The sequence below is a fragment of the Salmo salar genome, chromosome 16 (genome assembly GCF_965601325.2).
Source record: "Salmo salar chromosome 16, fSalSal1, whole genome shotgun sequence".
Taxonomy (NCBI): Eukaryota; Metazoa; Chordata; class Actinopteri; order Salmoniformes; family Salmonidae; genus Salmo; species Salmo salar.
Window position 1 is genome coordinate 15,327,507 of NC_138306.1, and position 22,883 is coordinate 15,350,389.

The 22,883-nt window shown below is 44.5% G+C and overlaps 1 protein-coding gene across 1 annotated transcript in view; it reads left to right on the forward strand.

Annotated features, from left to right (window-relative positions):
* Positions 1–21,711, forward strand: part of LOC106573187 (bcl-2-like protein 13) — a 39,343-nt gene extending 17,632 nt beyond the window's left edge. The window contains exons 5-7 of the mRNA XM_014147959.3: positions 3,665–3,737; positions 4,443–4,571; positions 18,496–21,711. Coding sequence (XP_014003434.1) covers positions 3,665–3,737; positions 4,443–4,571; positions 18,496–19,410 — 1,117 coding nt within the window. The 3' untranslated portion in view covers positions 19,411–21,711. The remainder of the gene's footprint in view (positions 1–3,664; positions 3,738–4,442; positions 4,572–18,495) is intronic.
* Positions 21,712–22,883: the final 1,172 nt, after the last annotated feature.

Genomic DNA, 22,883 nt, shown 5'->3' on the forward strand with positions numbered 1-22,883 from the left:
AAAAAGGGGGGTCAAAATCAAAAGTAAGTCAGTATCTGGTGTGGCCACCAGCTGCATTAGGTACTGCAGTGCATCTCCTCCTCATGGACTGCACCAGATTCTTGCTGTGAGATGTTACTCTACTCTTCCACCAAGGCACCTGCAAGTTCCTGGACATTTCTGGGGGGGAATGGCCCTAGCCCTCACCCTCCAATCCAAAAGGTCCCAGATGTGCTCAATGGGATTGAGATCCGGGCTCTTCTCTGGCCATGGCAGAACACTGACATTCCTGTCTTGCAGAAAATCACGCACAGAACGAGCAGTATGGCTGGTGGCATTGTCATGTTGGAGGGTCATGTCAGGATGAGCCTGCAGGAAGGGTACCACATGAGGGAGGAGGATGTCTTCCCTGTAACACACAGCGTTGAGATTGCCTGAAATGACAACCGCCCCAGACCATGACGGATCCACCGCCTCCAAATTGATCCCGCTCCAAGAGTACAGGCCTCGCTGTAACGCTCATTCCTTCGACGATAAACGCAAATCCGACCATCAGCCCTGGTGAGACACAACCGTGACTCGTCAGTGAAGAGCACTTTTTGCCGGTCTGGTCCAGCGACAGTGGGTTTGTGCCCATAGGCGATGTTGTTGCCGGTGATGTCTGGTGAGGACCTGCCTTACCACATGCCAACAAGCCCTCAGTCCAGCCTCTCTCAGCCTATTGCGGACAGTCTGAGCACTGAAGGAGGGATTGTGTGTTCCTGGTGTTGTTGCCGTCCGCAGGTGTGATGTTCGGATGTACCGATCCTGTGCAGGTGTTGTTACACGTGGTCTGTCACTGCGAGGATGATCAGCTGTCCGTCCTGTAGCGCTGTCTTAGGCGTCTCACAGTACGGACATCGCAATTTATTGCACTTGCCACATCTGCCGTCCTCATGCCTCCTTGCAGCATGCCTCCTTGCAGCATGCCTAAGGCACGTTCACGCAGATGCGCAGGGACCCTGGGCATCTTTCTTTTGGTGTTTTTCTGAGTCAGTAAAAAGGCCTCTTTAGTGGCCTAAGTTTTTACAACTGTGAACTTAATTGCCTACCGTCTGTAAGCTGTTAGTGTCTTAACCACTGTTTTGGGAGTTATTTGGATTGTCTTTGAAAGAGGGACATTTATTTGTGTGTGTGTGTGCACACAGTTGAAGTTGGAAGTTTGCATACACTTCGGTTGGAACATTGGAGACCTCCACAAGTCTGGTTCATCCTTGGGAGCAATTTCCAAACGCTTGAAGGTACCACGCTCATCTGTACAAACAATGGTACACAAGTATGAACACCATGGGACCACGCAGCCGTCATACCACTCAGGAAGGCGACGCATTTTGTCTCCTAGAGATGAACGTACTTTTGTGGGGAAAATGCAAATCATCAATCCCAGAACAACACAAGGTCCTTTGCTGGAGGAAACCGGTACAAAAGTATCTATACCCACAGTAAAACGAGTCACTCGGCAAGGAAGAAGCCACTGCTCCAAAACCGCCATTAAAAATCCAGACTACGGTTTGCAACTGCACATGGGGACAAAGATTGTACTTTTTGGAGAAATGTCCTCTGGTCTGATGAAACAAAAATGTAGCTTTTTGGCCATAATGACCATCGTTATGTTTGGAGGAAAAAGGAGGCTTGCAAGCCGAAGAACACCATCCCAACCGTGAAGCACGGTGGTGGCAGCATCATGTTGTGGGGGTGCTTTGCTGCAGAAGGGACTGATGCGCTTACAAAATGGATGGCATTATGAGGGAGGAAAACTGTGGATATATTGTAGCAACATCTCAAGACATCAGTCAGGAAGTTAAAGCTTGGTCACAAATGGGTCTTCCAAATGGACAATGACCCCAAGCATACTTCCAAAGTTGTGGCAAAATGGCTTAAGGACAACAAAGTCAAGGTATTGGAGTGGCCATCACAAAGCCCTGACCTCAATCCCATAGAAAATGTGTGGGCAGAACTTAAGTGTGTGTGTGTGTGTGTGTGTGTGTGTGTGTGTGTGTGTGTGTGTGTGTGTGTGTGTGTGTGTGTGTGTGTGTGTGTGCGTGTGTGTGTGTGTGTGTGTGTGTGTGTGTGTTTGAGCAAGGAGGCCTACAAACCTGACTCAGTTACACCAGCTCTGTCTGGAGGAATGAGGCAAAATTCAACCAAGTTATTGTGGGAAGCTTGTGGAAGGCTACCCAAAACGTTTGACCCAAGTGAAACAATTTTAAAGGCAATGCTACCAAATACTAATTGAGTGCATGTAAACTTCTGACCCACTGGGGATGTGATGAAAGAAATAAAAGCTGAAGTCATTGTCTACTATTATTCTGACATTTCACATTCTTAAAATAAAGTGGTGATCCTAACTGACCTAAGACAGGTAATTGTTACTAGGATTAAATGTCAGGAATTGTGAAACTCATTTTTATTTTATTTTTTTAATGTATTTGGTTAAGGTGTATTTAAACTTCTTACTTCGACTGTATAAAGACTTGGAGCTAGCTGTTGTACTACTAAATGATCATAACTTACTGTGTGCGACTTTAAAATAAACGGTTCAAAGACATACCGCTGGTGTAAGAGAAGCAATTATTGGTACCAGGATGGTCTTTAAAAAAAAAAAAAAAATGTATCCATGTAGACTGCCATCTTCCCATTCACTATAATGGGGATCCTGTTTTCTGGAAACAATGCCTGCAGTATTGCAGTCTGCCTTGAACTTCATGGCTTCAGTGTGAGGGGTCAGTTCTCCCCTGGTGTACATCTAGCCTAACATTCTCTCATTGTGTGCATGCAGGATGAGTAGCCTGTTGTAGTGTTCACTGTTCACCCTTTTTAAAAGAACAGATTTGGTAAACTCTGTTGCGGTTTTCCCTACGTTGTTGAAACTTGGTAGTTGACCATTTTGGTTGGGAAAAGGCATGCGTGTCAGTGCCTTCAAGAGTCCTTGAATACAGACAGTGCCTGGGTAGCCTCATCAGCATAAATATTTATGCGTCTCTGGCTCACCTGTACTGTAGGCCTAAAGTCAAGGTGGAGTTGATGGTGCCTTTCATACTGTATTATGGAAAGTGTTCCTGTCTAGCAAGTTCAGAACAGCACATGGACCTTTTGTGAAAGGTTGTATTGCATGACTACTTCAGCCTTTTTAAAAAAAAATGTTTTTTTTAATTGTGATTTTAATGATTTATTTATAAAAAATACATTCTAACCTTTTTTAACTAGGCAAGTCAGTTGAGATCAAGTTCCTATTTACAATGACTGTCTACCCCAGCCAAACCTGCATGACGCCGTGCTAATTGTGCGCCGCCCTATGGGACTCCCAATCACGGCCAGATGTGAGAGGCTGGATTCGAACCAGGGACTGTAGTGACGCCTCTTGCACTGAGATGCAGTGCCTTACACCACTGCTCCACTCGGCTCCACTCCCTCTTCTAAGAAACACTCAATATAGGTTTAATAAATGACACCAAACTAGCATATAGGCTTCCGTTTAATTTTCTCAAGTTACAGAAATGTAAGGACATTACTCATATATCACAGGCTAGGAATGTGTTTTTCTAAATTATCTTAATCATATTTATAAACCAGCTTTCTGTGACGCATGCATTTCTCAAGTTACTTTCAAGGTCATTGGCGAATGATCACTGTGTTTGTTTGGCAGCCCTTTGGACTACGAGCGTTTCAGAGAAGCAGCACAAGACGTCTCCTGCCACACGCAGAGCGGCTGGACCAAGGTGAGGGATCTCTCTACTGTTCACCTGCTGTTACTGCCTGACAACCTATTAGGCCTAGTTCAGAAACAACCCTAGCTCTTAGGCCTATGGTGTTTGCAGATCCTAAGGAATCTGATTAGGGATGTGACGATCATGGAATTTGGAATGACAGTTATTTGTCAGCCAATTGACCGCTGTCACCGTATTTATTGTTTTGAATAGCAAAAAAGACACACAAAGGCAACCGAAGACTGGTTTGCTACAACACCTTGCTGAAACGAGCAACAAAGTTTAATCACGTAAGAGTCCATGTTATCACAAACGGACCTCATTTGTATGTCCCGCCTTCAGTCAGCTGTTTAGTCCACAACACAAAACTGTAAAACTAGCTACTTTTCTCTCGTCTCTCCTTATCTGCTGTTAGATATAAGCCAAACTACTTTGTTGCTTTTGGGTAAAGTTTGACGACTTGAAGTTGATTAATAACATTGAATATTTATTTCTTTTTACTGTTATGAAAGATTTTTTTTTTCATGACTATCTTCATTCATTATGGTCGGTTACATGATGCAATTACCGTGCCAGCCCTAAAGCTGATGTGTGGTGGAAGCTCCCCTTAGCCTTTTTGAAAGTCCTGGTGGAACCATCATTTTGATTTTACTCATCCTGGTTCCTTTTGGGTAGTGTCTTGAACTGGGCCTAACACTCTGCCCTCACTGTCCCCAGGTGCTGGTGCCTTTAGTGCTGCTGCAGGCCCTACAGGGAGAAGGACAGATCCTGGCCACCCTGCTTCCTCTGGGGGTCAATTTCCTGGAGGAGGCTGAGGCAGACTACATCATCCGGCAGGGAGGATGGGTGAGTGGACACTGGACAAGGGGAGGGATGGGACGGCGAACAAGCCAAGAATGAACCACTTATTAATATCTTATGCAAAGTTCAAGCAGATTAATGTTTCAGCCTTGACCTGTTTGCGGCTGTTTGTTTTCACAACACTATAGCCAGAGGAGGGCGCCAGAGATCCACTGTACATGTTGGGCTATAAGGGCATTTAGTCACTGTTGAGAGACTGGCTGTAAGGGAATTTCAGAGAAGGAACCAGAGGGAGGGAGACAACGCTTTAGTTTACCTTTCACTCACTTAGCTAATGCAGCTAATTTAGCCTACTCAACAACTTGACTCTGAGTGATGTTATTTATGTTAGCTAGCAGGCTAAGGCTCTCCAACACTGCAACTCTTCCAAGTCAAGGTAAGCATTTTGTGTTTTATTAATGTATTGCCACCGGGGCCTGCTGGTGTAACTATTAAAGTGCTTACTGTACTGTGTGACTGTGGGTTTACTAATGCGTTAGTTCTAGTTTGTTGACTAATGTAATATGGTGACAACAACGTAGGCTGTTTCGTGTTTATGGTATGACGGTTTGGCTTGGAGAGGTTTTTTCACCTGGTCACAGACCGCTGTTGTGATGTGCACTGAAGTCCACAGGTGAAGGGAGGAGGAGAGTGCATAGAAGGAATTATACAATGACAAAAGTGATGACGCTGTATGTGGCTGCAATGAAAGTGAGCTGTGTGATCAGGGGTGTATTCATTCCGCTGATTCTGTTGCAAAACATTTCTTAAACGGAAGCACACGGAACTAAACTGGGAGGGACCTAAGTGAATTTGCCCAAAATAAACTCTTGTTTTAGTTGCAGAATGGAACATTTTGCAACTGTTTGGACTAATGATTACACTCCAGATCAGCTAGATGCAGGCAAGAGTGTGCAAGTCAGTATTGAATTTGTCACACTCTGTCACCTTGATTATTCCAATTTGTCTCAATCTGTGCACCTATGTTATAAACGTTAATTTGTATGGTGGTTTGTAGCAACCTCATGATGGGTATAGGGCAAATGTGAGTATCATGTAGAAGCCTAAACCTATCCATGTTACATTGAACTGGGTGAATGGAATATAAATGAGTCATCCAATGTGCTCTAATGAAAATAATGCCATGCTCATAAAGACAAAACATCCTCCCTAATCTTAAATGGCACCTACCGCCACTGGACATGTAGAAGTGGTTCTGCTGTCAATACAGATACTGTGTAGCCTATTCGTTACAGTAGCAAGCCCTAGGGAAAAGAAAAACACACAAGGTTGTCCTTGTCTTGTGGCGAGAACAAGAATTGCTGTGGGGCAGTAAAGGGATAACATACCATGACCATCTCTGATACAACCTCCCTGACTCACTTCTGCTCCATCACATTATCACTGGGTCCAATCCAGTGTTTGTGTGCTCAGTCCCTTGGCCATACTAACTTTGCCACATTTCCACTGGTATGTCAGGGATGGTCCATAGGCTAGAGCTGGGACCGCAGGGAGAGGGTGGAGTAGAGGGGGTGGGTATGACACGCCAGTGGAAACTCCTCCTGTGGTGTGAAGTTAAAGCTTCATTACTGTCCTTCTGTCACAGCGGTGTGTGTGGCTCCACTTCGCTACAACTGGGTCCCCCTTCTCTCTCTCCACTCCTCCCTCCCTTTGTCTCTCGCTCTCATTTTTTGGGGGGGACTCTTTCTGGGCTCAGGGAAGCACTTACTCTATAGTTGCTGGGTGAGCCAGGTCACAATCAGGTAGGTCATTCATCTTGTGTTTTTTGGTGGTGAGTGTTTGTGTAGAGGACTGTGGGAGAACATTGATCGTAGTTAGTAAGAGACGGTTGGTAGTAGCGGGGGGGGGGGGGGGGGGAATTGAAGAACTCTGGACTGTAGGGAAAGGCTCGCGTCTCCGAATCTGGTTTTAGCTCGTTTGACCGTGATGTGAAGTGTGTGGATATCTGAGTTGACAGTTTGAACACAGTGCCTAGAACACAATAATCCCTAAAGTCCTCTATGACGGAGCATTTAGAACAGAACAGAATGCACCGCACTTTCCCTCCATCTGTCTTGCAACTTTTACAAACGAGGAATTCTCGAACTGCCTCCTGGGTTTATCGCTTATTGAGCGATTTTGATTGGTTGTAGTTATAACTGTAAATCTGATGGGTGGCAGATTGATTTAGATGACGGGTACGTCGTGCCATCCTCGTGACCGTGGTCCCTCCTATGTTTGGTGGCTCTGACGATGACCAAGCCTTTTTTTGTTTAATTACATTAGGAAACAAAAAGGATTTATGACCCCCAATGTCGTGTTCACTTCATTGGACAACAAGACCAGCATCTCATAAATCCGACCCGGCCATGGGAGGGGGGGGGGGGGGGGGTGTGTGTGTGTGTGTGTGAGTAAGCAAGGGGAATGCAATACACTAGAGACATTTTGAATAAGGACGGCTTCTGATTCAAAATGGGCCAGCATGGGTATGACTGTATTTGAACCTGTTCACTATGAAGGGTTTGGGTCTGTGACATACTGGAACTGTGTGAGAGCCTAAAACCATATGTAGCTAATCTAAGAGGGAGGGGTGTGTGTGTGTGTGTGTGTGTGTGTGTGTGTGTGTGTGTGTGTGTCAAACTTGGCTGGTGCAAAGGTCGTTATCTGAACTTTGCCCTTGAACACCCCTACACACCCTGTCCCTCTTTCTAGCCCTGTCCTTCAGACATCACTGACTGCTGTCCTTCAGCACGACAGTGAAAACTGCTGCGGGTGTGTGTTCTGACGGGGACATTCAGCCATGTTGTATTACAGACCTTGTCATGGGTGATGCAACTCCTGTCGCTAGGAAGTGACCGGACAAATGTTGTCTCTGACACCTTGTCTAAGGTCATCTGGGAGAGGAAGGCTAAAATGTTCTGAAAATGAATGCAGTTATAAAGTTTCATTTTGGTGTGTCCCTCAGAAACTGCTTGTGACAGGTGTGCTTACGTTGCGCTCTCAAATTGCACTTGATACCTCTGTTGCAGCACACAATAGTAAAGTTACTTGCCAAAAGGCTACAAACTGGGCAGCTTAGTCAGGCAAATGCCCAAATACTTTCACATATACTGAATTTTGGTTGCCTTATAAACACACGGGCACAAATCATATTTTTTGGGGGTGGGGGGTGCTGCTGAGTGTTTTCTGGTCTGTCAGGCGGCACAGCCCTCCGCCATGTTACGTAAGAGATGTCTCTTCTGCTGGGGTGAAATGCTGAGTGCATCTCTTTGTTTTGGCGTGTCGGGCTCTGCTGAGGAAATAAATCACCAGAGCCAGACTGGCCTACTTATAGTGCTACCTCTCAACTGCTAACAGCTGAACCCAGGTCAGATCCCCACTGTAGGATGGTCACTTTTATTCGCTTCATACTGTTGGTCAGGGCATCTATGCTAATGGCTGAACCCAGTTCAGTGTCTACTGCTGCTGCCTGATGCAACCTGCGTCACACACACTGACACAGCGAGAGCAACACAACCTTTTGTGCTGGAAGCTTTCTGGACGCCTGGTCTCAAGGTCCTCTGTCTGATGCTCCAAGGCCAAGCACAGTCCAGCTATCTGGCTGTTACCAGGCTCTCTTGTTGAAACCCTTCTCATAAATGAGGGCAAACGGGTCATTTTTAGTGAGGTGTTAATTTGTAGAAGACGTGTAGTCATTCATCCATGTGGCTGTTCCCATCAGGCCAGCTGCTTCACATTAAACCCTCCTGGATAAACCTGGTGATAGATTGGCTGCAGCTGGGTGTAGGCCTAACACAAGAAAGGAGGCCATGCCTCTCTTGGGGGCAACTGGATCCTTTTATCATTTTTTTTGAATGAAAGCTACTTCCTAACAGGGAATATGATGTCTTCCTCGTTTGACACTGTAGGTTAGAATAGCTTTGTTGCTCTTTAGTGTTAGTGGATTAATTGGATGAGGGAGGAGTGATGGGATTAGGCTCAGTAATATGTCACTGACAACGCTCTTGTGCGACTATATTGAATGGCCATTATGTTACTGTGTCCAGTGGCCCCTCCTGGGAATCAATCCCCTTTTGATGGTATTTCATAGCAGCACACGACACTAAATGAGAGGCATTGTTAGGATGGGGCCCTAGGGCTGAAACCGACTCACTACTATGGGATTATAGTTTCTAAGAAACAAAATCGTATCTGAGTATACTGGAAGGTTAGACAGCTCTGGGCTGACTGGCTGAGCATGGAGTCTGATATCGGCATGAATCACTCAGTGTCTGACTACCAGGAGCTCCTCTGTTATGTTACGTAAGCGGTCTTGGGGCAGCAGGTGGTTAGAGTGTTGGACTAGTAAATGAAGGTTGCTGGATCGAATCCCCAAGCTGACAAGGTAAAAATCTGTCATTCTGCCCCTGAACAAGGCCGTTATTAACCCACTGTTCTTAGGCCGTCATTGTAAATAAGAATTTGTTCTTAACTGACTTGCCTAGTTTAAATAAAAAATAAAGTACATTATCAGAACACCCAGACCAGTGTCTAACTGGGGGGGGGGGGGGGTGTATATAACAAGGGACAGTCATGTATTTGACTGCACTGGGCCTTTAACATTGGATAAAACACAAAAAAAACAATTATCCTTTCACAATATATTTTGGAGCAAAGAAAAATGAGTGAAATGAAGTCAGCCAGTCTGTTCCCAGTTCTAATATTTGTGTTGGCAAAGAGCTGTGGCATGTTTGGGTGACAGGTAGCAAGTCACATGTGACTGAGACCCTGCTGGGACAAACTACCAGCTCTCATTTCAAGTGATGCAGGCTTCCAAGTCTTGACTAGAAGGATCTCATACTGTATGTTAGATGTGGCTGTACATGTGATACTAGTGTGGGGATGAAAACATTTTTTTTTACATCGGAGCCTAGTCAGGCAGCAGGTAGTCTAGCAGTTAAGAGCGTTGGGCCAGTAACCGAAAGGTCTCTGGTTTGAATCCCCAAGCTGACTTGGTGAAAAATCTGTCTGTGCCCTTGATCAAGGCACTTAACTCTAATTGCTACTGTAAGTCACTCTGGATAAGAGCGTCTGCTAAATGACTAAAATGTAAATGTAAAGCCTATGTAATCACTAATCACTCACAACCTCACTGTACCTTGACCGTTAAGGTTGTGGTAACTGTTCATAGGTTCAGTGGAGCGACGTGTCAACCCTGAGAAGTTTAACTGTGTGGCGGTATCACTTCCCTCATTGTTTGTACAGGCGTTTTTAACACGGCATTGTTGAGTGGTACATACAGTGCCTTCAGAAAGTATTCACACCCCTTGTCTTTTTCCACATTTTGTTACAGCCTGAATTTTACATTTGATTAAATTCAGATTGTCACTACACACAATACCCCTTAATGTCAAAGTGGAAGTACGTTAATAAAATATGACAAGCTGAAATGGCCTGAGTTAAAATGTTATTTTAAATTTTTTTTAAATTTAATTAGGCAAGTCGGTTAAGAACAAATTCTTATTTACAATGACAGCCAAACCCGGACGACACTGGGCCAATTGTGCGCCGCCCGAGTCATTTAAGTATTCAACCCTTTTGTTATAGCAAGCCTAAATAACTTCAGGAGTAAATTTTAATAAGTTGCATGGACTAACCGGGTGTACAATAATGGTGTTTAACATGATTTTTGAATGACTACCCTATCTCTGTACCCCACACATACAATTATCTGTGATGTCCCTCAGACGAGCAGTGAATTTTAAACACCGATTTAACAGACCAGGGAAGTTTTCCAATGCCTTGCAAAGGGCACCTATTGGTAGATTGGTAAAAATAAACAGCAGACTTTGAATATCCCTTTGAGCATGGTGAAGTTTATTACACTTTGTATGGGTTATCAATACACCCAGTCACTACAAAGATACAGGCGTCCTTACTAACTCAGTTGCTGGCGAGGAAGGAAACTGCTCAGGAATTTCTCTTGAGGCCAATGGTGATTTTAAAACAGTTTTTAATGGCTGTGATAGTATTGTGGAGTAACTACAATGTTGTTGATCCACCCCTCAGTTTTCTAACTTAAATGATGGAGTGAAAAGGATGCCCGTACAGAATAACCAATATTCCAAAACATGCATCCTGTTTGCAATAAGGCACCACTAAAGTAATATTGCAAAACATTCTGCAAATTTTACTTTTTGTCCTGAATACAAGCATTGTTTGGGGCAAATCCAACGCAACACATCACTGAGTACCACTCAAATCAAAATCAAATCACTCATTTGAAAAATATTTTCATATTTTCAGCATGGTGGTGGCTGCATCATGTTATGGGCATGTTTGTCATCAGCAAGGACTAGGGAGTTGTATTAGAATAAAAAGAAATAGAGCTAAGCACAGTCCTAGAGGAAAATCTGGTTGTATGCTTTCCAACACACTGGGCGACATCCACCTTTTCAGCAGGACGATAACCTAAAACGCAAAGCCAAATTATACAGTGGAGATACTTACCAAGACAACATTGAATGTTCTTGAGTGGCCTAGTTACAGTTTTGGCTTAAATTAGCTTAAATCTATGGCAAGTCTTGAAAATGGCTGCCTGCTAAACAACCAACCTGACAGAACTTGAATCATTTTATAAAGGATAATGTGCAAATATTGTACAATCCAGGTGTGTAAAGCTCTTATACTTACCCAGAAAGACTCACAGCTGTAATTGCTGCCAAAGGTGATTCTAACATGTATTGACACAGGGGGTTGAATACTTATCTAATAAAAATATTAGTGTTTGATTTTTCCATGAATAAACAAAGTATTTTGTGTAGATCGTTGACAAAAAAAATACAGTGAAATAAGTCAAGGAGTGTGAATACTTTTTGAAGGCACTGTAGTTTGGGAAGAGCTGTTCCTGTGTGGGGCCGTCTGACTTCCTCTCAGGGTAACAGTGTGTGTAGTAGGTGTTTGTCTTTCTGTGTGTGTCGTCGCGAGGATGGAGTTTGTTTTATTTATTATTATTATTTTTATTTTTTATAACACGCCTGACAACCGATCACAACACCTCAAAAGTCTCTGTTGTACAACAGCGACTGTCTTTTTGTATCAACGTGGTGTGTGAAGTTATTGGAAGGTACTGAAGAATATAGGTGTTTTCATTTCTTTTTTATTTAACCAGGTAGGCTAGTTGAGAACAAGTTCTCATTTACAACTGCGACCTGGCCCAGATAAAGCAAAGCAGTGTGATGGAATAAACAAACGTGCAGTCAATAACACAATAGAAAAGTCTATATACAGTGTGTGCAAATGAAGTAAGATTAGGGAGGTAAGGCAATAAATAGGCTGTAGTGGCGAAATAATTACAATTTCGCAAATAAACATGAGTGATAGATGTGCAGAAGATGAATGTGCAAGTAGAGATACTGGGGTGCAAAGGAGCAAAAAATAAATGTGTATATATTAAAGTTCGAGAGGGAGATCTAAGACTCCAGCTTCAGTCATTTATTTTTTATTTTTTTGCAATTCGTTCCAGTCATTGGCAGCAGAGAACTGGAAGGAAAGGCGGCCAAAGGAGGAATTGTCTTTGGGGGTGACCAGTGAAATATACCTGCTGGAGCGCGTGCAACGAGTGGGTGCTGCTATGGTGACCAGTGAGCTAAGGCGGCGCTTTACCTAGCAAAGACTTATAGATGACCTTGAGCCAGTGGGTTTTGCGACGAATATGAAGCGAGGGCCAGCCAACGAGAGCATACAGGTCGCAGTGGTGGGTAGTATATGGGGCTTTGGTGACAAAATGGATGGCACTGTGATAGACTGCATTCAATTTGCTGAGTAGAGTGTTGGAGGCTATTTTGTAAATGACATCGTCGAGGATCGGTAGGATAGTCAGTTTTACGAGGGTATGTTTGGCAGCACGAGTGAAGGAGGCTTTGTTGCAAAATAGGAAGCCGATTTTTCTAGATCGAATTTTGGATTGGAGATGCTTAATATGAGTCTGGAAGGAGAGTTTAGTCTAACCAGACACCTAGAATATATAGACAACTACAAATTCCTAAGTCAGAACCGTCCAGAGTAATGATGCTAGGCGAGCGGGCAGGTGCGGGCAGCGATCGATTGAAGAGCGTGCATTTATTATTTCATACAGGGAGTTGAGCTAAGGACTACAGGTGTGGACATCTCAAGTTTGGTGTTTATTTTCATATGAAGTAGCCAAAATATCTAGATTTTATTTAACTTGTATCTGCTTATGCTGTGTCCTAGAAAATCAGATTTTCACTTTTGGTAATGTTTTCAATGTTTTTTTTAGCTGCTAGCTACTGAGTAATTGGTGGTCTACTTAACCTGCTGATGGGGAGAGCTTTTACCATATGGTCTTTTGAGAACAAAGAAAATGACTTATTTTTCTGGCTTTAGTAACTGGGTGAAGGTCTACTGCAGATTTATTTAATATGCCTATGTCTTTAGGCCCAACGGTTGTTAGTCCCAGATGGAGACCTATTCATATGGCCCTCACACAACATGGCTGCCCTTCTTTATCCAACCACTTAAACCTCTGGCCAGAGAGGAGGGTTTAAAAAAAAAAAAAATGATGTCAACTGCTCTCCCACACGCAAATCCGCTTACACCCAGAGAGTGCATGCTAGGAAGGGTTGGCGTTTAGTTTTAATCCCCTGCCTGGCCTCCCGGGATGCAGCCTGGCCTCAGAGAATGTCCTTGTAAGGAGAATAACCTTCAGTCAGGCCATAGTCCCGTAGCTCAAACGCCTGTATTTTACATAGATACAATATGGGCCCCATTTTTTAGTTAGGAAAATGTTCTGTGAGTCCGATGCAAATAAGTAGTCATTTGCAAGCCTGTTTGAATAGAAGATAAATGTACCAGAGCTGTTATTTAGCCTACCTGAATGAACCGTAATAGTTTAACCTTATCTTTTCATGGGGGAGATGTGGATTAGGCTGACTCAGTCAGTGCTGTCAGATCCATCCTGTCAGGTCCATGGCACCCTGCCACCCCTACTGTGCTCTGTGGGAATTTAGTCTGAGCTCAGAGGCAGCCATTTTCACACCGTCTGACACGCGATGCAGCCACCTTAAGTGCTGATGTTCAAGCTTCCTACACAAAGATCTCCCTTTTTATTAAATGTGCCTGAATAGCCTCCTACCAACTTACCTACCTGGGCAAATATTGACATCTAAAAACACAGTGCGTTCGGAAAGTAATCAGACCCCTTGATTTCCCCCTCCCCCCACAATTTATGTTACAGCTTAAAATGGATTAAATTGTTTTTTTCCCTCATCTACACACAATACCCCATAATGACACAGCATTATGGGGTATTGCAAAAATTATTTAAATAACTGAAAGCACATTCACATACGTATTCAGACCCTTTACTCAGTACTTTGTTGAAGCACCATTGGCAGCGATTTAAAGCCTCAAGTCTTCTTGGGTATGAAGCTACAAGCTTGGCACACCTGTATTTGGGGAGTTTCTCGCATTCTCTGCAAATCGGAATGGGAGCATAGCTGCACAGCTATTTTCAGGTCTCTGCAGAGATGTTTGTTTGGGGTCAGGTCTGGGCTCTGGCTGGGCCACTCAAGGACATTCAGAGACCTGTCCCGAAGCCACTCCTGCGTTGTTTTGGCTGTGTGCTTAGGGTCGTTGTCCTGTTGGAAGGTGAACCTTCACCCCAATCTGAGGTCCTGAGCGCTCTGGAGCAGGTTTTGATCAAGGATCTCTGTACTTTGCTCTGTTCATCTTTCCCTCGATCCTGACTACTCTCCCAGTCCCTGCTTCTGACAATTCTCCCCACAGCATGATCCTGCCACTACCATGCTTCACCGTTTCTTCCAGACGTGATGCTTGGCGTTCAGGTCAAGAGTTCAATCCTGGTTTCTTCAGACCAGAGAATCTTGTTTCTCATGGTCTGAGAGTCCTTTGGGTGCCTTTTGGCAAACTCCCAGCTGCTGTCGTGCCTTTTTTTTAATTTTATTTTTAATCGAGGAGTGGCTTCCGTCTGGCCACTCTACCATAAAGACCTGATTGGTGGAGTGCTGCAGAGATTTGACCTTCTGGAAGGTTCTCCTATTTCCACAGAGGGACTCTGAAGCTCTGCCAGAGTGACCATCGGGTTCTTGGTCACCACTCTGACCAAGGCCATTCTGTCCCAATTGCTGTTTGGCCGGGTGGCCAGTTCCAGGAGTCTTGGTGGTTCTAAACTTCTTCCATTTAATGATGGAGGCCACTGTGTTCTTGGGGACCTTCAATGCTACAGAAATGTTTTGGTTTGTTTCCTCAGATCTGTACCTCGGCACAATCCTGTCTCGGAGCTCTACGGACAATTCCTTAGACCCCATGGCTTTGTTTTTACTCTGACATGCACTGTCAACTGTGGGACCTAGTAAAGGCCGGTGTGTGTGCCTTTCCAAATGATGTCCAATCAATTTAATTTATAACAGGTGGCCTCCAAGTTGTAGAAACATCTCAAAGATGATTAATGGAAACAGGATGCACCTGAGCTCAATTTGAAGTATCACAGCAAAGGGTCTGATAATTATGTAAATAAGGTATTTCTGTTTTATTTTTAATGCATTTGCAAACATTTCTAAAAACCTGTTTGCTTTGTCATTATGTAGATTGAGGAAAATAAATAATGTAATCCATTTTAGAATAAGTCTAACGTAACGTAAGTCAAGGGGTCTGAATACTTTCCAAATGCACTGTATAGGCCTAAATGGAACTATTGGAGCAGTACTGTGGCTAATAGAATGCAATTTAGATTTTTTTAGATAGGCAAGTCGGTTAAGAACAAAGTCTTATTTACATTGACTGCCTAGGAACAGTGGGTTAACTGCCATGTTCAGGGGGAGGTAGACAGATTTGTACTTTGTCAGCTCGGTGACTCGATCTAGCAACCTTTCGGTTACTGGCCCAACACTAACCACTAGGCTACCTGCCTCCCCAGACCCAGATTCAATCTACAGCAGGGTATTCCCACGCATGATAGAGAGACACATGATCATATACAAATGTAAGCAAGGTTTGAAATTGTTTTAGTTGAGTATTATGTGTTTGGGCTCCTTGCGGTGAGTTTGCGGTCTACAAATTATTTGTAATTATGTTCCGGCCCTCCGACCATCATCTCAAGAAGAAATCGTTCCGCAGCTGAATCTAGTTGAGGATCCCTGCTCTACAGCCAAAATGACTGTTAGATTAGATTATGTCCAGGCTGCCTCACATCCGGCCGTGATTGGGAGTCCCATAGGGCGGCGCACAATTGGCCCAGCGTCGTCCGGGGTAGGCCGTCATTGTAAATAAGAATTGATTGTTAACTGACTTGCCTAGTTAAATAAAATAAAAAAACATCAGGCTTCTGACCCGGTTGTAAGTTTCCATTCACACCACTGGTTGGAATTAACTTTGTACAGAACAATAAATATATATACACTGCTCAAAAAAATAAAGGGAACACTTAAATAACACATCCTAGATCTGAATGAAAAATAATTTTATTAAATACTTTTTTCTTTACATAGTTGAATGTGCTGACAACAAAATCACACAAAAATAATCAATGGAAATCCAATTGATCAACCCATGGAGGTCTGGATTTGGAGTCACACTCAAAATTAAAGTGGAAAACCACACTACAGGCTGATCCAACTTTGATGTAATGTCCTTAAAACAAGTCAAAATGAGGCTCAGTAGTGTGTGTGTGTGTGTGTGTGTGTGGCCTCCACGTGCCTGTATGACCTCCCTACAACGCCTGGGCATGCTCCTGATGAGGTGGCGGATGGTCTCCTGAGGAATCTCCTCCCAGACCTGGACTAAAGCATCCGCCAACTCCTGGACAGTCTGTGGTGCAACGTGGCGTTGGTGGATGGAGCGAGACATGATGTCCCAGATGTGCTCAATTGGATTCAGGTCTGGGGAACGGGTGGGCCAGTCCATAGCATCAATGCCTTCCTCTTGCAGGAACTGCTGACACACTCCAGCCACATGAGGTCTAGCATTGTCTTGCATTAGGAGGAACCCAGGGCCAACCGCACCAGCATATGGTCTCACAAGGGGTCTGAGGATCTCATCTCGGTACCTAATGGCAATCAGGCTACCGCTGGCGAGCACATGGAGGGCTGTGCGGCCCCCCAAAGAAATGCCACCCCACACCATGACTGACCCACCGCCAAACCGGTCATGCTGGAGGATGTTGCAGGCAGCAGAACGTTCTCCACGGCGTCTCCAGACTCTGTCACGTCTGTCACGTGCTCAGTGTGAACCTGCTTTCATCTGTGAAGAGCACAGGGCGCCAGTGGCGAATTTGCCAATCTTGGTGTTCTCTGGCAAATGCCAAACGTCCTGCACGGTGTTGGGCTGTAAGCACAACCCCCACCTGTGGACGTCGGGCCCTCATACCACCCTCATGGAGTCTGTTTCTGACCGTTTGAGCAGACACATGCACATTTGTGGCCTGCTGGAGGTCATTTTGCAGGGCTCTGGCAGTGCTTCTCCTGCTCCTCTATGCACAAAGGCGGAGGTAGCGGTCCTGCTGCTGGGTTGTTGCCCTCCTACGGCCTCCTCCACGTCTCTTGATGTACTGGCCTGCCTCCTGGTAGCGCCTCCATGCTCTGGACACTACGCTGACAGACACAGCAAACCTTCTTGCCACAGCTCGCATTGATGTGCCATCCTGGATGAGCTGCACTACCTGAGCCACTTGTGTGGGTTGTAGACTCCGTCTCATGCTACCACTAGAGTGAAAGCACCGCCAGCATTCAAAAGTGATCAAAACATCAGCCAGGAAGCATAGGAACTGAGAAGTGGTCTGTGGTCCCCACCTGCAGAACCACTCCTTTATTGGGGGTGTCTTGCTAATTGCCTATAATTTCCACCTGTTGTCTATTCCATTTGCACAACAGCATGTGAAATGTATTGTCAATCAGTGTTGCTTCCTAAGTGGACAGTTTGACTTCACAGAAGTGTGATTGACTTGGAGTTACATTGAGTTGTTTAAGTGTTCCCTTTATTTTTTTGAGCAGTATGTATGTATGTATGTATGTATGTATGTATGTATGTATGTATGTATGTATTTAGACAAGTTACATTTTGACATACTATAGACACTACTTTGATCATTTGATATTGATACCATAAGAAGAGATGCGCATACAAACAGAAACCTGTGTCACAATAGTTTGGTTGGGAGTATATACCATTGTGTTTAATTTGTTTTCAAGCTTGTGCCCATTGCCCTATATTCAGTTACTTAAGAGCAGCTACAGACCGGCAGCTCTCTGAGGATACCTTTTATAGAAGTCTGTCACCACTATCAGAATGACTTTATGTCCCAGTAAATAAGATGCAGCTGTTCTAAATAGGTTTTACTCTAGTCGATCACTCCCGTGGGCTATGGCCCTTTGTCAATGGTGTCGACTTCATCAAGACCAGGGTAGGGCCATACAGCAACTCTAAATGTTAAACCACAAATCTTCATTAGATTGTGATATCCTCAGTGTTTTCCTTTAGAATGACCAGTTGGAAGTTTAAGTCGAGACAAAAGGTCTGCGATAACACCGATGGCGTACTGTAGCCTCAAGATGGGCTGATGTTGGGGTTTCAGGTGGTGACTGCACACTACCAAACCATATCAAAGCCTTTGTATTGCAACTCCTGTCAAATATAAGTGAAAGATGTGACATTGAACTTTACTGAGGTGTGCGTCACTTTTTACTGTGATATTGCTTTAAAATAGACAAGAATTGGGAGGATCCGCACCTTTTCTTAGCAGTGGACCAGTAGTGGCAGAGGTTTTGCCCATTTTGAAATGTCAGTCTTGTTTATTTATCCCACAAGGTCATAAGCTTATTATATCCCACCCATCAGCACTTTATTTAATGGGAAAATGCAATGCTTGTTATTTTTGTGGTTCCATACTGACCACTGAACTTGCTCTCCCTCTCAGGGTACAGTGTTTAGCCTGGAGGAAGAGGAGCAGCAAGGCTTGACCATAGCCGAGGACAGCAACGACATCTATATCCTGTCTGGAGAGCAGCTTCCCACATCACTGCTGGGCACCGGAGTCAGCAGTGGGTTGGACAGCTGGCAGACAGAAAGCTTACGTCTGTCTCTGGCAGGCCACGAGTCCTGGGCACAGGTGGACATGATGGACCATCCCGAAGACATCAAGCGCCTGGAAAGCAACGAGGGCAACCTCGCAGAAGAGCGCAGCGAGAACAACTCGTCCAACTCTGACATCGTGCACGTGGAGCGAGAAGACGCAGAGGAGGGTGAGGGCGGGGCAGAGGAGCCTGAGCTGCAGGAGATCATGCTGAGCGTGCTGGGGACGGAGAGCGAGCTGGCTGAGCTGAGGGTGGAGTTTAGGGATGACACCCCACCTCCTGTCCCAGCATTCCCAGAGCCTGTGGTGGGATATCTGGAGGAGCCGGTCGTCATTGAGACCTCTGCTCCCCTGTCGGCGGTCCTGTCAGAGCCCGAACCCCCTGCACCAGCCCCTGTGGTTGATCCTACCCCTGTTGAGGCAGCACCCGCCAAGGTGCCCCCTACTCCCCAACCAGCAGAGCAAGTCCCAGAGCCAGTCCCAATGCCAGTCGCAGCAGCACCACCCCAGCCAGAGCCCGTTCCAGAGGAGCCCCAGCCTGAACCTCAGTCAGAGACTGTGCTGGAGCTGGCAGCAGCGCCTGTCCTGGAGGCACCCCCAGCCTCTGTGGAGACCCCTGTGGCCCCAGCTGAGCAGACCCCGGTGCAAATGGAACCAGAGCCCAAGTTGGAGCTTCCAGTGCTGCTTTACGGGGGAGCTGCCCTGGTGGCCCTAGCTGCTGTAGTGGCCTGGGTAGTCCTAACCCACCGGAAGAGGTAGCCTAGCGGTGCTCCTGACCTGGGCCCCAGACCTCACCTCCTCCCTCCCTGGTCCCTGCCTGGCTCACTGCAGGTAACCTGGGCTGCTGTGCTGCCAACGCCAGGTGCACACACCATGGCAAAATTAACTCTTTCTCTCTCTCGCTCCGTTTTTGTTTTCCCCCGTTCTCATCTCTGCTCATCTGGCGTTTTGATATGTTTGTCTTCAGTTGTACATTGCTGCCTCTGACCTATCACCTCAAACTGGAAAGGACATATTATACATTTTTATCTTGGTTTCTCTATTGTGTGTTTTCTGGGTGTGTGGGGTTCTGTCCTGTGCCGTCTTGATGCACGTGACCGATACAAGCAGGGTGTCTGTTACCCTCTCGGCTGGAGCTTCGGTACCTCTTTGTCCTCAGAGCCTAGTGGGTGTAGCTCAAGTCACAATTGCCAGTTCTGTTTCAAAAAAGGGTACAGGAAAGAGCACCAATTCCAATAGATTTTTCTATCTGGAATGATTAAAAAAAGTATGTTCTGACTACCTTATGTCCTCTGAAAAACAATCCTGTCTTCAAGAGCAGGTTGATGTTTAGATGAGATGAACGTGGTTATGTAGAATATTTTTTTATGGCAGTTAACAGATCATGATTAGATTCATTTTTGTTTTTAGAATTATGTGATGTTGGGATAGAAGATTCACTACTGGAGACCCTGACGTGCCTGTAAAATAACTATCTGCAGAGTTAAAAGGGACAAAATTGTTCATATATAGCACTTCATTGAGATGATTAATATCACACTAAAATGTGAAGTAGATATATTTATGATGATCTACTCCCCCACTATATTCATGGCTGATTGCCAGTCACTTACTACATCAACTGATGATAAATGTATTATTTTGAAAATTATTCGGGGTCGATTTTTGGAAAATGAGGGTTTCCACTTTAAGATGTGAATGGGATGCCTTGACTCAAGGGTATATATTTTCACATGAATATAATATATTATCACTGTACCTAATTTCATTCATTTAGCTAACACATATTTTGACACAGGAGTCTTCTCTTTATATAGTGTTGTAATGTATGGTCATATTGCAGTATTATAATTGCAATGAAATTGATTTTTTTTAATAGTGTCATAAAAAGGGACGAGCTGAGGATAAAGATTACCGCAGCTCACAGCCAGAGTGGGATACATCATTGCGTTTTATAACTTGCTGTCTCTTTTTGGTTTTGAGGGGACTGTGATGGGTGAATGTGTTATTCAACATTCCAGGCATGAAGATGCATCCTTGAAAATAGATGTATAGAATTGTCATTCGTGTGTGTGTGTGTGTGTCAACGTCACCCACACCTAAGGCCAGTTTAACCATGATGGCACCATGGTCAATACTGTTCCAGGCACTGTGTTCTGTCGACAGGGAATGGAGGGTTGGGAATGACTGCACCAAGATCCACTTTGTCTCTGTTTGGTGAATTTCATACTCATAGGTTCAACTCGAAAGGTTTAAGATTGAAATATTAAACATGGAAGATATAGTCCGTCTAATTGATTTTAATCTGAGACTATATCAGAAGGAGAAATTTTTGTCTTGAATCAATTTATGCTCTCATTCCCAACTCGTGTATTTTAAGAAATAAGGCACGAGGGGGTGTGGTATATGGCCTATATATATCATGGCTTAGGGCTGTTCTTAGGCGCGACACAACACGTCATGCTGGATACAGCCCTTAGCCGTGGTATATTGGCCATATACCACAAACCCCCGAGGTGCCTTATTCTATTATAAACTGGTTAACAATGTAATTAGAGGTAGAAAGATGTTTTGTCATACCCGTGGTACACGGTCTGACATACCACGGCTGTCAGCCAATCAACATTCATTGCTCGATCCACCTAGTTTATAATAGTAAATAACCTCACATGGATTTTTTTTATTTTTTTATTTTTTCCTTCTACATGGTTAGCTTTTTGTCCCCTCTGCTGGCCCAAACTGCCCACCCCGCACTGCCTTGCCATTCCACTGTAACCCCATTGCATGCCTAACTTTCTACAGTAGAGACTTCTAAACGAAGCTTAACATCTGTGTCTGCTGCCTTCTTCCCACTACTAGCAAAGCTCCCTCCATTTCTCAAGCCCGAGTGGAAGTCTGTCTACAACTTGAAGAGTAGGAACAACACACATGCCCGCCCTGCCACAGACAATCAACAGAGCTAATGAAACCTCATATCTTCCTCTGTGTACAATGTGAATCCAAAATAAACTCTGCACTGTAGGCCTCGAGTCAGGAGTAAAATAAAAAAAATGATGTGTGTTTTAAGTTAATTCTTTTTCAAACTGGGCACTCTTTGGGAGCATGAAATGTGAACTCTTGATCCGAATGATCATGTAGTGATGGCCCTTGGTCTACAGTTAACTGGTTGTACAGCTTTGTTCTGTTCACCGGTTAGTGAATTCCCACAGCTTACTTTGTTAATATCAGTACTGTAAAGACTCACACAACTTTCACTACTGCACCGTTGCTTAGCCAAGTGTAGATACAACCATGTGTGTTTTGGGGTGGTAAACAACAGCAAGATGTGTGGATGAGAAATGAAAGAATGGTTGTTGACCAGTGGAGGCTCCTCAGATGAGGAAGGGGAGGACCATCCTCAGTGAATTTCAGTAAAATAGTGAAACGTTAGTTATCCTTTTTAGATAACTATACTAAATATGTTCACGTCGCCAAATAATGGATTAAAACACACTTTTGCAATGAATGTCTACAGCAGCCTCAACAGCACTCTATAGGGTAGCGCCGTGGTGTAGCTGGAGGACAGCTAGTTTCCGTTCTCCTCTGGGTACATTGACTTCAATACAAAACCTAGGAGGCTCGTGGTTCTCTCCCCGTTCCATAGACTAACACAATAATTATGACAACTTCCGGAGGACGTTCTCAACCTATCAGTGTTCTTGCAGCATGAACTGACATGTTGTCCACCCAATCAAAGGATCAGAGAATGAATCTAGTACTGAAAGCATAAGCTACAGCTAGCTAGCACTGTGGTGCTTAAAATTTGAGTAGTTGACTCAGAGACAATAGTTTAATAGTTTTGAACAAATTAATTTCTTTAAAAATGGAGGGTGAGCATGATATATATTTTTTACTTAGCTAGCAAATGGAGCTAGTTAGTTTAACCTACTCAAACACCTGGCTCAAACAGAGAGGGATGCTATGTTAGCTAGCTGGTTATGGCTATCCAACACTGGAACTCTTCCAAGTCAAGGTAAGCTTTTGGTTTTATTAATTTATTGCCACTGGGGCCTGCGGGTGTAACTGCTAAACTGCTTGCTGACTGTACTGCATGATTGTAGCTGGTTTACTAACGTGTTATTGTGGCTATGTTGACTATGACGTTAGCTGATATGGTGACAACGATGTAGGCTGTGTGTAGCGGTTATGATATAAAGGTTTGGCTTGGAAAGTATTTTTCTTTTGCCTGGTCA